The sequence below is a fragment of the Triturus cristatus genome, chromosome 1_2 (assembly GCF_964204655.1).
Source record: "Triturus cristatus chromosome 1_2, aTriCri1.1, whole genome shotgun sequence".
NCBI classification, from domain to species: Eukaryota; Metazoa; Chordata; class Amphibia; order Caudata; family Salamandridae; genus Triturus; species Triturus cristatus.
This window is the reverse complement of record NC_140580.1, coordinates 582,898,928-582,917,767: the sequence shown is the minus strand read 5'-3', so window position 1 is coordinate 582,917,767 and position 18,840 is coordinate 582,898,928. Positions and strand designations below refer to the sequence as shown.

Sequence of the window (18,840 nt, the reverse complement as noted above, 5' to 3'; positions counted from 1 at the left end):
GTCTAGACATGCACACAAGCAAGCGCAGGGGACTGATACCACACTCACAGGGGCTGGTTTGCAGACACACGCACAGTCATCCACAACCACTCCGCAGTCCTCCGAGACCTCTCCCTCCCAGCCCCCTTCGCTTGCCTAACCTGCAACCCCATCTCCTCTGTGACCTTGGCCTCTTCCCCACCGACCCAGCAGATCCTGATTACAAGGGGAAGAGGAAGTCCCCACACACAGAGGGGAGTGCCCCTCACACCCGGACACCCTCCCCCAGGCGCAGTCAGACAGAGACCCCCACCTGCAAGCCCCCCCGGCGCCAGAAGAGCAAGACCCCATCGCCACCACGCAGCTCCAAGGCAAAGTCTCCATCCCCCAGGGCACCACGCCAGAGGTTGCCCCGCCACTCCCTGCCCCGGGTTCCCCCACCCACAGATACACCATCCCCAAAATGCTAAGGCCATCCCCCCCTAGCACTTGCTCCTCCACACCTGGTCAGACGGTTAGTGCCACTGATGTGGGGATCCTCCTCCCTCCCCCCCTGCCCTGCCGACCTCACCTGCCCCCCATTCCGCTCCCATGGATTTAGGCACTGCATTGGAGTCCACAACCACCCCGTCTGACTTGGGCACTGCAGTGGTGAGCCAATCCACTCCATCTGACCTGCTCACTGGAGTTGTGCCGGCACCCACCCCATCTGACTTGTGCCCCACAGTTGTGACAGCACCCACCACTTCAGTCAGCTCCACTGCAGTTGCAAGTGTCTCGCCTGCATCCACCACCCATTCACTGCCTCCTTCTGCGGCGCTCTGATCCTGTCCCTGCGGTGCCTGGCCTGCCCCCATGTATGCCCCTCCGAGGGGATGACCCCGGTCCTTAGCAGTGCAGGCAAGCAAGGTGTGACAGTTGTCACTCTACTTCACTCCTTGGCATTTGGACATGGACTGGCCATTGGCCTTTTGTTTGAACAGACGTTTAACTTTTAATATGCTGAATAAAGCTTTTTTCTTTATCCCTGTGAACTTGATTTAGCTGTACATTATGTTGATGATGTTTAACATGCCCTTGCACCTGTGATGCTTTGTTTACAATGTTGAATACTGATGTGTTGCTGTGAGGTACTCCCTGTGGTCCATGAGATATGTATCCTATTCTAGTGGGTATCCATGTCATCCTTTGCAGCTACCTGGGTGTGTCAGGATCAACTATTTGTGGACATCTCTCTGTGAGCATTTCATTTGCATGGTCACATCTCTGGCTTGCACCCATGCACATATGACGTGCTTCCCATTGTCCAATTTGTCACTTCCACAGACTTTGTGCTCATCAACACTGGACCTACAGGCGTGGGCATCATTGGTATAGGAGCAACTGGGTCCTCTGTGCGACTTGCTAGACATATGTTTTGGGTATGTGCAGATGACTTGGGGGAGACTCACGTACCTAGGCTGTTGTGACCAGAGCCTTCATTATGTGGTAACTGATGGCTGACTGACCAAGTGTTCTGCAGACATGAGTGAGACTTGCGGTGAATATGTTTGGCACAGCTGGACTTCCACAGAAGTTGTGTCCCCTCAAGTAAGTGCGTTCTCCAGTGACATGGCCTGGGCCCATGGTGTGTGTTGTATGAGCATGTGTGTGTGTCCACATCCCTGTTCATACACAGACAGTGTTCCCTTGATATGTTCCTGTTGTTGATGCTTGCTGAGTGGTACTGGGTTCATCCCACTACTTTTCCAATGGGCTACCAGATGTGTGGGTGCATGACACACTACTGTTAATTGGTGTATCATCATTGGGATTTGTCAGTTCTGAGTGGTGATGATGTTGTCAGACACAGATGGGACACAGTCAAGGTTCCTCAAGGCACCTGTTTATTTGCTAACTCATGTAGTTGTCCCTAGGTGGTAGTTTTCAGTGATTGAGACATTTGTATGTGTGTGTGACTGCTCCCACTTGTCGGGTCCATGGCTGCGATGCTGGCAGGTGTCAGCATGTGTGCCTTGTGGTTCTCCTTGGATTCTGCATTGTCCTGGGACTGTGACAGGGATTCTGAAGGTTACGTGAGCTTTGAAGTCATGGCCATGTACCGCATACTGTGCAGTATGTCTGTCATTCCCCAGGGTTGTAAACTGTCCTTGTGTGATGTGTATGTGCACCTTAGTTCCTCCCAACATTCCTGTGTTTGTCATGGGTGCATGTCCATGTCACCTGTTCATGTGGGCTTCACAGATACACATTGTTGCAGTTCAGGGTGTGTGGTGTTGAGGGTGGATTGATGTGAATGTTTGCATGGATGGTCCCCTAGCTCCCGTTTGTCCATGGATGAGGGGCCATGCTGAGTGATTTGTGTTTGTGTATGTATGATGTACATTTGTGGCACAGGACACATGTCTGGGTTTCCCAGTTTGTACGACATCTGCCTTTGTCATCACAGTGGAGGTGTCATGCATGCTTGTGTCACCCCAATGTCTGGTCCCTGGGGGTAGTGCTGTTGTGTGTCAGTCTCTTGCTGTGTTAGTTGGTTTACATTCCAGCTTGTGTCACATGTGTCTGTTGTGCTCCCTCTCATCTCCCAATGCCTGATTGCCGACTGAGGGTGTCCCAATGATGGTTTACTTTTGTATGGCACTGTGTCCACATCTGTGCCACTGTGGTTCTGCCCCCCTCATGTGTTGTGTAGTTGCCTGTGGATACTGTGACACACACATGCTGTGTCAGATGTGCAGTGTGAGTTTGCCCGTTTTTGTTTGTGCATCTGCACCAGTGCATTGGTATTGCTGTTGTGGGCCTTTGTCTGGATGCTGTTTCTGTGATTTTGCCTGCTGTCCCTGTGAGTCATATCACATCATTGTGCACATTCATCCTGGTTGTTAGGTGCCATTGCTAGCATGGAATGTGAGTTTGTGAGCTGACACCTACAGTCTACACATGTTGTTTTGATTGGTGTGTCTGTTTTCGAGATGCGTGCATGCTTGGTGATGATCACTTCTGCTCTTGTGTTATTGTACACTGTATGCATTGTCAGCCCCCATGTGTGGTGCTTGTCTGCACATGGCCGAGAGTGTGTTATGTTTTCACAGCTCTGTTAGCCTCACCACATCTGTGTGTGTATGGGACACAACCACTAGTTTGCCCCAGAAGTGTTTAATGTGTTGGGAGCAGGGATCATACATGCTGTTTGTTATTTGCAGCTTTGAACATGATGACACTTACCTTTTGGTCATTGTGATGAGGGGGTGTTTAGTCCCCATCACCACAATGCTCAACATCTGCTGCATTTTGGAAGCCCACACTTAACTTCTATTCTACACAGTGAGGGGGTGTTCTTTTTACATTGCCACAGTGCTATGGTGATGCTTGCCTTGTGCATGTCACACTCATGTGTTGGTCACACATGTGCTGTTACTTACATTGTATGTTCGTAGCCATAATCACTGTTGTGGGCATTTGTCACAGACTACACACTGTTGACATGATGTTAGGGGGGGGATGTATTTTGCTGACATACCTGATGTTGGAGTATGCTGGATGTGTTGCGCATCACCCATCCTATGGGTGGGGGTGGCAGTAGTGATGGGCAACATAAGCCCTATGGCTGGGGGTGGCAGTAGTGATGGGCAACAGGTCCCCTATGGGTGTGGGTGGCAGTGGTGATGGGCAACATAGGCCCTATGGCTGGGGGTGGCAGTAGTGATGGGCAACATAAGCCCTATGGGTGGGGGTGGCAGTAGTGATGGGCAACATAAGCCCTATGGCTGGGGGTGGCCGGGGTGATGGGCAACATAAGCCCTATGGGTGGTGGTGGCAGGGGTGATGGGCAACAGGTCCCCTGTGAGTGGGGGTGATGGGCAACATAGGCCCTATGGCTGGGGGTGGCAGTAGTGATGGGCAACAGGTCCCCTGTGAGTGGGGGTGGCAGGGGTGATGGGCAACATAATCCCTATAGCTGGGGGTGGCAATAGTGATAGGCAACAGGTCCCCTATGGGTGTGGGTGGCAGGGGTGATGGGCAACATAAGCCCTATGGGTGGGGGTGTTAGTGGTGCTGGCCATGCAACCCCTATGGTGGGCTGTTGTTAGTGGCCAGGATGTGGATCCCCTGTGTGTGTGTGCCATTTTGAGGGTACGTGTCGTTTGTTTATGTAGTAGGTGTCTGACTTACCGCCTGCACCGTCGGCGTTGGTTCCTGAGGCGGTCATAGATGTAGAGTACTGGTATGACCTGCGCGATGGGATTCATGATGTGTTTGTGTCGTACACGCTGCTTGTTGCTCCGTCTTGTACCCGCTGCAAGCTGGTCCGTCTCGTAGCCGTGTATTGAGTTGTGGCGTGAATCGTAGCTGATATGCTTGTTTTCCGTATGCTGTGACGTCCTGTACATGGCGACCCATCCAGCGCGTAGGAAGTACGCATCGTACTTATGCCGGAAACTGCTATGGATACTGCTTCCGGGCGACTCAGTTCAGCGTTAGGAGTTACGGCTTGGACGGAGAATGGAGCTTGAATCACAGCCTACGTGTCGGTCGGGTTTTTGGCAGTTATGCGCATCGTACTTACTCTACAGGACGGACCGGCTCCGGGTACGTGTCGGTTGCACGGTAAGGCTGCGGACAGCTGTCCGACCGGCTATCGGAATCGGCGCCTAAGTGTTTTAACGTTTGTATTCAAAGGTTGTAATGATTAAATGCAGTAATAAATATGCTAAGAAAGTGGAGAGCCATATGCTTTCTTATGAAGAAATAGTTGTAAATTATACATATATGTGTTGTAATTGGGAAAGTGTTAAAACCCAAAGAAAATCTTTCTAAGGACCATCCAGATGTAATTCATAAGAAATGTCGAAAATTAGTTTGTAAGAAACATAATTGTGAAAAATGTATTTTGTTGTTAAGGGTTTTGTTAGAGCTGCCAATCATAATTTCCTTATAGGTAGTGCATGGAGAGTATAATGACAACTTTTCTTTACTCCATAGCCCTCTGTAGCACGGAGGTATACTTCATTTGTTGTTGATAGAAGTATGTTACCAAGCTCTTTTCATGAGAATGTTGCAGGTGAGCCCTTGAAGTAAAAAGTCCATTGTTCTTTTTTGCTGCAAGAACTATTGTAGATCTATAAAGGGACATGGGCTGTGGGTCAAAGGTCTAACAGACAGAAATAGGGAGTCACCAAAGGGAGTCACCTTTTAGCTCAGATGACCTTCCCCATAGGATGGCCAGGCAATGCAACATCTGAGAGGTGCTCTTAATTAAGATGCCTAAGTCATTTGATATGCATGTAGTACAGTCTAAGAACTTAATAAAAAAGGGCATGCGGAAATCTGAAATCAGGGTAGCAGCATATACAGCTGACATACTTATGCACATGAGTTGATCAAAATGTTTTACTCCCAGAGATTCCTACATTTGTACTTTCAAATTTATATTAACGTAAAAGAGTGAATAGTCAATACAATAATTGGAATTATTCGTTGGAGGTAATGTAAAGAACTCCAAGTGGCAGTGGTTTAAACAGAGTGTAAAAAACTATAAAATATCAAGAAAAATCTTCACACTGCCGCCCACCATCCACGAGACTCCTTCAACCATATTATGGTACATTTTGCCAGCAAAAATGTCTTAATCATAGTATGCTTTGGCTATTCTCACTCTGTATTCCTACGGAAATTGTTTCAGTTTTTTGGTAATTTGTATAAATGTTAAAATGACTTTGTTCTTTTAGTTCCAAATTAATACCTTAAATTTCTGTGTATATATATAGAGGTAGAAGCCTTTTGCCCATCCCAGATGTCAGAAAAAATCCTTCTGAGGCTGCTTAAGCATCCCAATGTCATCCAAGAGTTGAAATATGATGAAAAGAACAAGAAGGCCCCTGAATACTACCTCTATCAAAGAAACAAGCCTGTTGATTATTTTCTCCTCATTCTACAGGTGAGATTTGATGTTACTTTTTTTTATTATAAAAATGTATTGTTATTTGTACTAAAAAACAAATAATGCAAAATAACCCCGAAACATGTGTCAATGTCTCACTGTTGTATCATTAGCAAAAACATTAGTGTTGATACATAGGCAAATCCTGTATGAGTCTCTAAGGGCCCCGATTACAAGTTTGGCTGTCCTGGAGCGGGCCGCCACACCACCAACCCACCCCAGGACTGCCAAACAGGGGTGCCGCACACTCGCCAGACTGTGAAGTGCAATGGCGGTCCTACCGCCAAAGTTGGAATACGGTGGTTGGACCGCCAGACTTGTAATCAGGCCCTAAGCCTTCGTCTTCTACAAAAAGTTTTCTTCATTTGAGTCCGAAATAACGTTCACTACCCTAGTGCTTTTATTAGGAAATCTTTACACATGCCCGTTACTGCTCTTCATTTGTTAATGCTTGGGGCTTCCAGCTGTCTTCAGTTTTGTTCAGTGCCCCTCTGCTGAAAGACCCAAACCCAGGAATGCAGTCTAATACATGGTGCTTGGACAGAATATTGAAAAAAATCTTAATACAAAAGTATTGTGTCAAGAATATCAGGACATCAAAAATATAGTTGAGAGGAATATCTAAGGTAAAAATGTTCTTTTTAATGTTGTTTTTAATTTTGTTGTTAATACTATTGAGGTAACAAATATTGCTTTTTCTATTATCATTTGTAAGTGTTAATTAGTATGTCATTTATTGTGCTGTGTTTTATTGTATCTGTTTTTTATATTTGTGTTTTTATATTTGTATTTTTTTATTATGGAATTTTTTACATTTGTATATTTCATTGTTTTTCTGTATATAAATTGTTTAATCTTTTTTTTAGTGACAGGATATTGAGTTTTTAGGGGATAAGGGTAGGGTATTTAAAATATATATATATATTAACATTTTTAAATTAATTTTGCAGATATGCAATTTAATAATTCTTTTTTCAATGTATTTTGTAATATTTCATTTTTTCTTTCATTTGAATCAATATGTATTAATGGTAAACAAATATTTTCTCAAAGTAAAGTATATAATTAAATTGTTATTCAAATAGAATGTTTTGCTTTTTTTGTAAAATTTTAAATGTTAAAACTTTTTTGCAAAAAATAAGTTTAAATTGAAGACATTTTAATTTTTTCAATATATACTGTTATTCAAAAGTTATATTTTATATTTTTAACATTATAAAATTCAATTACAACTTTTTATGATTTGAACATTTTCAATAATAGTTTATTATTTGATGGATTAAAGTTTATCTGTGTTAAAAACATTTTAGAATTTCTTTTAACTATAGATAGTAATAAATATATTTTATATTTCAATAATTACATTAGTATATATAGGTTGTAGTTTAGAGTATTTTCTTTCATAATATTTAAATGTATTTTATAGTAAACAAATGTGTATGAGTATGTAGTATTAATTGTGTATTTAAGTTCCTTAATATGTATGACCTTGTTTAAAATTATTGATATTGAAGTGTCTATTGTAAAATTCAGCTCTTTAGTGTCCAAAACCTTTTCCTAATAGCCTTAGATTGTAGTGGGATTATTAAATGTCACTTTTTAGTGTCCAATACTTTCCCCAAATTGGTATGGATTAGAGTGTGAATAGTAAATGTCACCCTTTTAATGTCCAACACTTTCTCCCAATATGGTTGTATTGGAGTGAGAATAGTTAATGTCATCCTTTGTGTCCAACGCCTTCCCCAAAATAATTCATATTGGACTGGGAATAGTAAATGTGATCCCTTTACAGTCCGGCGTCTTCCCCAAGTTGGCTTAGATTGGAGTGGAATAGTAAATTTAACCCCTTTAGTGTCCAACACATTCCCCAAATTGGGTTAGAATGGAATGGGAATAGTAAATGTCACCCCTTTTGTGTCCAACACTTTCCCCAAATTATTTTACATTGGAGTGCGAATAGTAAATGTAAAATTTTTTACTTTTATTTGTATATTGCAGAAAAAGTTTGTGTTATTTTATTAGTATTGTTTGTAATTCAAAATATAATAAAAAAATGAGTTGCATGTTTGTATACAATAATATTACATTGTTTTTTGTAATAGACATGTCACACATTTGTATCTTTTAATTATGTTTTAAAACTTTATTATTTGTATATTTTGAAATTGTTAATTATATTTATTGCCTACCAAGAAAAATCTCTATAAAGTTCAGTAAATAAGAACCTTTTACTATCAATAAAAATGTCTTTTTTTTATATATATAGTATTGTATGTTGTACATTTTCAACTTTTATTTTATACTGCTTAACTGTTTATTTACATTTCTTAACTTCGATATTTCATGTTATATTTTTAAGTATATCTTAAATAATTCTACATATTTTATACTATTGTTTAATTTATACTTTATACATTTTAAATATTTCATAATAGCATATTTTGCATTTTACATATTTAATATTTTTAAACCTTTTTTGCATACATTTAATCAACATTTGTGCAATAGTTCCTATTCATTTCTACGGAGAAAGAAGTTTTAGCTTTTTTTCCGTTTCATTTTGCGGCCATTTTGTTTACCGCTGCCTTCTATTTTGTAAACTATTTGTGTTATTTCAATTCTGTTTTCCCAGAACCAAGTTGTGGTAAGGTGCTGCTGTTCATTGGGACAGTTAATTCCTTTTTTAAGGGTTCTAAGGGTAGTGGGGATTTGGGGGGAGGTCTGGAAGGCAGTTATAGTGTTTGTGGGTTTGTTGTATATTTAGATGTATTACTGTTATTGTTTTTCAGTAGTTTGAAGGTTTGCATTTTTGTATACTATTTTGGTAATGTTTTTTAAATTAAATTATGTTAGATATATTTTGATGATTAACTGTTGTGTATGTATTTTTGAGAGTGTATTTACTTTACAGGTTTTTGTCTACGATCGTGTGCTGTGCCCTATAGGAGTTATTCGTCGTTGTTGCTTTTTTAAAGGAAATAATATTTGGTTTATAGTAAAACAATGCTTTTGAATTTGATTTCTTTGTTTCGATTTTCCTGGAGCATTAATTGTTTTAATACACTTTTTAATGTTTTCTTAATGGTACCTACATACTTTTTTTGCTTTGAATTAATTATGTTGGATTTGGTAAAATTGTGCCTTTTTGGGGGGGTTGTTGGACAATATTTTTCCTAATTTTGGTTCATTACTATTTTTGAATGCTTGGATACAGAAATGTCTGCAGCTACAGAACAGTAAGTATTATTTATATTATTTCCGTTGTGGTGGTAAAGGTAATTTTAAAATGTTTGTGTTAACGTTGTGCAATTGTTATGTAGAATTGTTTGGGTTGTAATTATTTATGTGATGTATTGAATTCTTTTGTTAATTTTTAGTTGGTGATTGTTACATTTTATTTTAAATAATTGATATATCATTTTATTATATCAGTCTTTATTAATATTGGTATTTTAATAATTTTTTGACTGATGGAATAAAATATTATATTATTTAAAATAAAGGTTTCGTTTGGTTTGTTGGTTTAAAATTTATCACAGTTTATGAGAAGTTGGTAGATAACAATGTATTTTATAATATGCTTTTAGCAATCATTTCAAAGTAAACTACTCCTTTGTTGTATATGAAGAGTTTTACTTGAAATTGTAGCATATTGTTCATTCTTTTGGTTTGTTTGCTAAGTGTAGGGCCAGTTTGAGTAACAGATTATTCCATTCTAAGTTGTTCGTCGCTTTGCTATTTTTGTAATGCGTTTATACATTTTTAAAGTGTAGGTTGTATTCTGCCTAATGTGGATTAGAAGACATAGTGCCTTCCTTCCACTGCATTGTTTGTTTTGGCTTCCTGTACCAAGGTGCTGTCATGGGCTTTCCACCATGGTATTTGGAATTTGGGTTGTCTGTGTCCTGAGCATTCTGCCAACCCAAGTGTTCTCGAAAAAGCCCCTTAAGGGGCTACGTTTGTCTTCATTTTGTTGGCAGAAAGTGCTTCATAATGGTTGGCTACCTCTGTGACAGGGCTATAGGCCCTTAATTTCAATGGCAAGTTGGTTGTTTATTGAATACTTGAATACTCTTTACTTAGTGAAGGTTTTTGGAGATGTCTCCATATGCTTTGATTGAAATGATAGTAGCAGCCTTGTATGGCTGTGTGGGTACACATTTTTTGAACGATTTAAACCATGTCTTGCTCAAAGTCTATGATTATTTTATGGGGTAGTAATCATTTGTTTTGTGTTGATATGATTTAGGAGCTAATACTTAGTGCTGCTTTCTTTATTTGGTAGTAGAGCATACATAAAAGGAATATTTGTGTTTTGATATTTGCCATGTATGGTGTATATCTGAGTGAATGGTTTGGGGCACATTTTGAAGGTCCCATCCATCGTCCGCATATCACATTATCTCAGTTTTAGTAAGTTATCTGCTGTATAGAATATTAGTATTCATTTTTCATTATTTAGGATGTCATGTAAAAAGAAAGGTTCCTCATAATAGGCCTGGTTACGAGACAGACTTGCGGGGGCGAGGTGGTCTCCTGACAACCCTATTACAAATTGGACAGTCAGACCGCCATTTCCCCACTGCAGCCGCCAGAGAACCACCGTTCCCTGGCGGTGGTGCGGCAGTGTAAAGGCAATAATATGCTTGGCGGGACCGCTGTGGTCCAGACAAGCATATTACACATTTGCTTTCCACCACGGTTTTCATGGTGGTTCCACCACCATGAAAACATTGCGTAGAGGAAACAAAGGGGGCTCTACAGGGCCTCCTGGTGCCTCACGCCATGTGGATTCACACAGGCAGGCACATGTCATTTGAGTCGCCCATTGGATGGCTCATATTTTTCAGTGGGAGGGGTGGCCTCTGTGCCAAAATGACTGTCGCGCCTCTGTAGAGTGCAATGAGCACGAAACGCGTCAGGCGTGAATCGACAGGCATGCTGTAAACTGGATCCGCCCGCCGATCCTGCTTTTACCTCATGAAGGTTGCTGCAGTGGATGTCAGAGTGCGTCTCCACAGGTGGGAACCTTGGAGCTCTGATATATATATTGCGAAGCACTCTTTCACAGCTGCATATTTTCTCTGGCAGTCGGACAAAAAGAGCACGGTCCTCAAAATTCGTAAAATACCGCTCGGTTTATTAAGTTCTTCTCACAAACAAAACGACAGCCATTACGCGTTTCATCTCTCCCTGGGGACTTGATCATATACGTATTTTGGTTGTAGTTTAAATGTTTCTAGTCAGACCCTCCAGGATTTCGCGATTTCGCGGTTTCCCGCGAAATCGGCACTTTTGTAAAAATGCCGCGATTTTTACAAAAGTGCCCGCGAAATCGGCACTTTTGTAAAAATGCCGCAATTTTTACAAAAGCTCGAGCTCCGGAGTGGCGCTCGCATCTACAGCATCGGTACAGCAGAGCGCTCAAGACAACCACCAGCTACCTGGACGGAGATTACGGGTGAAAGGAAGGGGAAAGGTTGGGCTATGCCCCAGCAACGTCCTGTCAGTTCATCTGTGCTGGAGCTTCTGCGGGGATCAGCCGTTGGACTGGAGGTTTTCAGCCGCCGAGAGAGGTTAGTGGGGATACTGGCATTGGTGAGGCTCTTCACCAGGTCAGAGAAATTCCCACTTTAGCGGAAGATGTACCGAAGCCTGAGGGAAGGGAGATAAAGCCCGGAAAGCAGCTGAGTGTGCCGCCTGTCATGCATAAGGTAAATGCCATAACTTGTTCACCTTTGCCTGACTAATATATGTGACAGCTAAAATGATACAGCCTGACCCCAAACTTCTGAGGCTACTGCAGATCTGGAGGGGGTTTGTTGGATAATTAAGTAATGGGTCCAAGTATGGTGGTGGAGTAAAGGTATAGATGCCCCCAAAATATAACTAAACCACAACGGAGGTCTAGAAAAGTTCGACAGTCACTGGCGCAAGCCTCGAGGATGGAGCATGAGACAATTGACTACAATCTTGAGACTAATGACTGTTACTTTTCGCTGTCCGATGAGACATGGTTAGCAGACGGGTCAGGCTCACTCACGGAATCTAGTGAAAACAACAGTATGCCTGATATAAGTGGTGTTGATTCAGCCATCACAGCGCGCAAAGTGACTAGTAAACGAGGATGACAAAATGCAGCCAGGGGAAAAGATCTGAAGTGGGATTATTCACCAACAGAGCAGTTGATTGGCATCTCGACTATCACTCCCCAAGACGCCCATAATACAATACCTCCTACTCTGGATACAACCCTTCAATGTATCTTGTCGCACTGTGAGAAACTCGGCAAGACAGCCGATGAATGCAAGCAGCCATGCGCTAAGTGCAAGGGGTAGTCGGAAAGGTGGCCAAGTCTTGTAAAGCCATTGGGGAACGCTCAGGCTAATCTCCACGCTGCTCTCATAACATGAGTGCAGCGCGGGGATTAGATGGGAGTCTGTCCGAGGGGCTGATGGGACCAGGGATGGAGAATTGCATTTCCAAAGGATAACAGCCTTCACCTGTGAGCTGCTTCCTCTGTTCCATATTCCAGGTTGCCTATTCAAAGTGGAATACTCTGCTAAAAGAGTTTCCATTGATTTAAGGCTGAAAATGAATGATTATGAGTAAAATAAAGTGCCGCAAAAATGCCGCTAAATTTCCATATTTGTGCCGCTAAATTTCCATATTTGTGCCGCTAAATTTGCGAATCCATGCCGCTATATCCTGGGGGGTCTGTAGTATATGCTTATTTTTTGGGGGTTGTATTGTTATACTTTTTGTTATATTTTTTGGGGGTGAAAAGTAAATGTCATATATATTTGTTTAATTTAAGTATGTGTGTAAAGCATTTCTTTTTTAACTAATTGTTTTATGTTAAGTGTTTTTTATGTGCCTATCTATCAATGCACAGAGGGTCTCACTCCTTATATGAATACTGCCTATGACCTGAAGTTACTCTCCCTTAATGTCCGTGGGCTCAGCTCCCCTAGCAAGCGGCACCACGTTTAGCGCTAATTGACACAACATAACCCAACATTATCTTCTTGCAGGAGACCCATCTGCTTCGCACTGATTGGCACCGCAGGCCCACCCTAAGTATCCACACCAACACTGGGCTCATACTGGCTCTAAAACCCTGGGAGTGATCGTACTCTGTAAAAAGGGGTTCTACACAAAAGCCATTAAAACGGCTAAAGACCCTGTTGGAAGATTCTATTCTTTCTCTGTGGAGAGAGGTAACAACACACAAACACTTCTCAATCTCTATGCCCTGAACCGAGCGCAAGATGCATTCATACGTCAAACACTTTCAGAACAACTATGGTCTTCTAGAAGTCACAGTATAGTAGGGGGAGATTTTAATTTGGTCTGGGACCCCGATCTTGACAGGAACACAGCACATGTACTGGCACGGGAGCAATGTCAGGAATATTAAAGGAGCTTTGCGACGCAGGCCTAGCCTTGTGATACCTACACACAGACACGAAAGATTACTCCTTTTATTCACATGTTCACTTGTCTTACTTCCGCATTGACTACCTGTTCATCACCTCTTCATTACTAAACTCCCTCATCTCTGCGCAGATTTTCGATATTTTCATCTCAGATCACGCACATGTCATGCTCACATGAACACTGGCTCGCTGCACCGCCCGCGCCTCCCTTCTCAACTCCAGAGGGACCCTGTCGGCAAGACAGCAGTACAAGATGCCATCACAAAATACTTTGCAATTAACTCTTTAACAAATACCTCCCACCATGCCCTCTAGGACGGGTTTAAAGCCACCATATGTGAAGTGATAACCTCCATTTCCATAGCTAGGGCTCAAGCGAGAGGCAGGCCTGTTTGAAGCGAAGTTCACAAGCGACATTCTGTCTCTAGAGCGCACTAATAAACAGCATCCTACTCTAAGTTCTAAGCGACAACTGGCTATTCTATGGGTCCAGATCCAGGCACACCGGGTCAACAAAGCTGAGTGCTGCCTTCTCACACTTAAGCAAAAATATTATGAGAGTGGGGACAAGGTAGGCTCTCTCCTTGCACGAAGACTACGACACCAACATGCTAGGTCTCACATCGCTAAGAGTCAGTCAGGCAACTCTGGGTGCGCTATCAAAGATGCAGACAAGCAAGAAGCTTTCTGAGCCTACTACCGGAACCTCTGCGCCTCTGGGAGTGAAGATCAGGCTGAGATAGCTAAGTACCTCCAGAGCTGTCCTTGCCAACCACTAGACCCTTCTCAGACCCAAGACCTAGAAGAACCTTTCTCGACTGCCGAGCTCCGCAGGGTCCTCCAAGAACTGCAAAAGGACAAATTCCCTGACCCTGATGGCCTCACCCCGACCTTTTACATGGTTTTTCTGCCACTGGTGCAAGACCACTTGCTTACTTTCCACAATTCACCCACCCATGCCACAGGTTTTTCATCCACTGTGTCTAATGCCAGAATTACGATGGCCTCCAAACCGGACAAAGACACAACTTATCTTACTTCATCTTACCGCCCGATTAACCCTCTTGAATACAGATGCAAAACTGTACACTAAGATGCTGGGCAACCATTTAGAGACCCTTCTTTCCGAGTTAATAGGCCCAGATCAGGTAGGCTGTATACGACATAGGCAGGGATCAGACAGCGTCCAATGTCTTGCACGCTTGTCAAAAAGGTCCAACGACATACCATCGCTGTTCTCCTCCTTTCCCTTTATTCCAAGAAGTCTTTCGATCGGTTGAGTTGGTCTTTCCTCAGAGCGGTCCTTCACAAAATAGGACTAGGCCCTGTTATCATCAGCAAGATCATTGCCTCATACCTGGCACTCACCGTCTCCATCCACATCAATGGCCAAACTGCTAAGTCCCTTCCTCTGTCTCTGGACATCTGACAAGGCTGGACCTTAACTCCCCTGCTATTTACTCGCCATCCACCTGCGACAGTCAGCTTTCGGGTATTCCATTAAGGAGACATGAACATATAGTTCTATTATGTGCTGACAACCTTCTCCTTGCCCTAACAGTGCCAGAAATGCCCCTTGTGGTGATCCAAGCTCCACAGGCCAACGAGCAGGTATCTGGGTATAAGATTAACCTATCCAAGTCACAAGCGCTTAATCTCACTCTCACGCTGCAGCATCTCCACCACTTACAGACACTCTCCCCCTTTCAATGGACCTCTCACTCCAAACACTACCTAGGCCTAACAATCACAAACTCCTTAGCCACCTGGATGCTGGCTAATTGGCCACACTACTGTAAGGCAATTCTTGAGGATCTTTGACAGTGGAGACTGCTTCTGATTTCCTGGGTAGGCCGCATTAATGTGGTAAAAATTAATAGTCTTCCGCAGGCAGTATATCGGTTTCAGTCATTGCCCACCCCCATTCCCTCAGAAGGCATCAAACGATTACAAAGAGACCGTAGCTCTTTCATATGGAAAGGGAAGCGCCGTTGCATCTCTGCTGCGCTACACATGTTTTAAAAAAATCAGAGAGGGCTTGCCTGCACCAACCTCCAGGATTATTACTGGGCTGCCCATTTACGTTACATTTCTGAGTGGGTGTACGAGAGAGCAAATAGCTCTGAGTACACATAAACAGAGAGGTCGCTTGGCGGTCACTCTGGGACCTCGCTTGGCTTCCTAAGCAATCCTGCCTTCTCAGTGCCTAGATTGCCACCCCAACACGCACAGTACTGGAGATCTGAGATAGAATAGCAATCAGAAGGGGACTGACCTCATCCACATCCCCTAACACTCCACTTTCACGGAACCCTGACTTCTCTCCTGCTCTTCCCCTGGAATCCTTCCTGCACTGGGTTAGGGGTGAGTGTAGACTCCTACAGGACCTCTTCTCTGGCAACAATTAAGTCTTTTGACCAGTGTAGGGGGGAGTTCCGCCTTCCTGAATCTGCCCAACATCAATATTTTCAGCTCTGGCATTGGGCCCTCCACACCCCCAACGCAGTAGCTGCTACTTGCCCCCTTACTCTTTTTGAACTACTTGTCTGCACCTTTGAAGGCACTCAGGGTCTGGTGTCTAAGACACATGATGTCTTACAATAATCATGCCTCCTTCCCGACCACCCCTATCAATGAAAATAGCCTCCAGACAGTTCTCCAGACATCACCCAGAAACAATGAGAACCCCTCTGGTGAGAGATTCCACGAACTCATAGAAGCATCTCCCAACAAGAGGCGGCCATGCTTCAGTGGCACTATACCCCAACCCATCTCCGTACCATGTTACCTACTGTATCTACAGCATGCTGGCAATGTGGTGCACAGACGGGCTACTTCCATCACAGATGGTGGGCATGTCACTCCCTAAAGATTTTTTGGAAGATGATCCTGAGTCACATCAGGGTCACACTAGACTACCATATACCTGCTGACTATCATGTACTCATCCTGGGCATCCACCCCACATCCATGGCTACAAATGACCCATGCGGACTGGTATATCGTATGACATATGACAGGCGCGGCCAAATAGCTTATAGCTCAAGCCTGGAGGTCTCCTTTGGCGCCTTCTGCAGCGTTACGGTTCACGCAGCTCTGGCACACCATTGATATGGAGCAGATGACACACAAACTGTCCTTGACAGATAAGAGGTTCCTATGCCTCTTATTGTATACATGTCCTGCTAGAATATTTGTGTTTCCAACCTCCCAGACTGTGTGCTCTTCACCTGTTTGATGCATCGGGATAAGGAAAGGTCCATCCCCCTGCCCCCTTGGGGATCTCATAGCGTGTCCATACACTGCAAGCAGCTCGCTCCCCTCCTCCCACTTACATCCCTTCTGCTGTGAGACACCAACCGGAGAGCCCCTGATCTCCCCTGGTCCTCCATTTAATCCCCCTAAATTTGGTTGTTTAGTATGGTCACCCTTTAAGTAGGCACATACTATCAAGAGACTAGAGTACACTTACCTTCGCTAAGGCTCTCTTAGGTTCCTTACTGGGAGCAAATACACAAACCTTAACCCCCTCCTCCCAGGGGCCCTGGACAATTTTATTGTAACACCTGTATATTGTCTTGCATGTACTGTTACCACTATGCAACTGCATATTGAGGGTCTTTTAACAATTGTAACTGTATTGTAATGTTTTTGAAAACTCAATAAACAGATCTTAGGTAAAAAAAGGTTTTTTTGTAACTTTTTTTTTAGTGATTAGTTATTTTCGTGATATTATTGTTCTCATGTGTTTGTGTGTTTCGATATTTTTATTTAAAGGTGACGATATTTTTATAACCAACATTTTTGTTTTCGATATGGTTAAAATTTAACAACGATATTTTTGTTCTTGATATTTTTGCTTTCAATAGTTAAGTATAGGACGTCGATATTTTTGTGATCGATATTTAATTCGTGATGATGTTTGCATCGATATTGTGTCAGTGATCCCTAATACATAATGAGACCCATGGCATTGAGGATATTTAGTAGCACTGTTTGTGGTGTGAGTGTAGTGTGCCTGCCGGATGTCCCAGCTAAGGTAGTTTCAATTGCTTCCCCAAATGTCTGGATAAGATTGCTTATTCTACTCTGCATGATAGAAATCTCCTAAATTCACATCACGTTTGGGACACATCGTAGAATGATTTCCATTGTTATGCACCAGAGCCACTTCCTGGTGAAATAAACTTTATTTAGAAAATCAAATTGTAAAAGACAGAATCTTACCAGAGTGGTTATCAATTTAGGAGCCATGAGAGGGTCTTGCCAATCTGCATCTTCAAAATGACTTAGGTCTATTTCCCAGGATACCTTCTTATAAATGGATTTCTATGAACCGCAGTGACTGCGGTTCATACAAACCGATAGAGTACACTGCAGGGTTAGCGGTGAACCCTAAATTTGGTGGGTGGAGTAAAGGCAGGTAGGCAGATGTAAAGTTCTTCGCCGTGCTGACTTCCTTTAAAATATTTCCACCAAACTCTACATCAGGCCCTAAGTTATGACACATACTCTCTGACGCATCTGTTCTACATTGTGCTTAGAGGTTTAGGACAACTTTCTCCAAGCTAGCTGTCACTTTTGGTTACTGTTGCAGCTTTATGTTTGAGGTGTGAGACATATCCTATTTATCGCTTTCTTCCTTATCATTGGTTTCAGGCCCTCTCCATAAGGACATTTGGAGTTTGACAGAACCAGTGTTGACACTAAATTATTGTGTTGTTTCTTCTCTCAAGAGGTCTCTAACTTTGTATCAGGTTATGAATTTAACCGCCACATACCATGCTGTCTGGATAGTGGTTGAACTATTGTGATTCCGACTGGGGCATGGTCTAACGGGCCACATGCATGGATGCTGGCATCAGTTACCACCCTATACTAAACAAGGGGATGAAAAAACACGAGAACAACTTTTGTGCTCCTGAAAATAAGGTACACTGCCTCTGTCTGTAGTGGTAGTGTTGCTAAAAGACAGAAATGATAGAAATCTGTAAAGGTTACAAGGGGTGTTTGGAGTTTGGGGACTTTAGTGGTATGTCTGACATCTTATTCATGAGCCCATTGAAATCACCTCTGTAAGAAATGAGTTTGTTGGTTGACTGGGGCCTGATCCCTGATCAAGCAGCAGCCACAATCCTTATCATGTCGAGGCAAAGCCAACCCTAAATTAGCCTGAACTCAACCCTATGGTTGCTTGACACAGAGCAGTCAGGCTTAACTTAGAGGCAGTGTTTAAAGTATTTGTGGAGCACTTCAAACAGTAATAAAGTGAAAGACACCACACACAAAATCATCCCACACCAAGTTAAAAACATGGAGTGACTTTTAATAAATAAAACAAGGCCAAGATGGCAAAAATCCAATCAATAGAACTAGAGATATGCAAGTTTAAAGATTTCAGTGAAAATAGCATTCAGAAGCTCAAAGTGCCAACTGTGGCTATCTGATCCCGCCGGACCGGGACAAAGTCCAAAGTTC

The 18,840-nt window shown here is 42.9% G+C and overlaps 1 protein-coding gene across 7 annotated transcripts in view; it reads left to right on the top strand.

Annotated features, from left to right (window-relative positions):
* The window catches only part of CNNM2 (cyclin and CBS domain divalent metal cation transport mediator 2), a 1,019,413-nt gene that overhangs the window by 760,288 nt on the left and 240,285 nt on the right, over nucleotides 1-18,840 (top strand). For all 7 annotated transcript variants that reach the window (XM_085606606.1, XM_085606603.1, XM_085606596.1 and 4 more), the window contains exon 4: nucleotides 5,751-5,920. In XM_085606606.1, coding sequence (XP_085462732.1) covers nucleotides 5,751-5,920 — 170 coding nt within the window. The remainder of the gene's footprint in view (nucleotides 1-5,750; nucleotides 5,921-18,840) is intronic.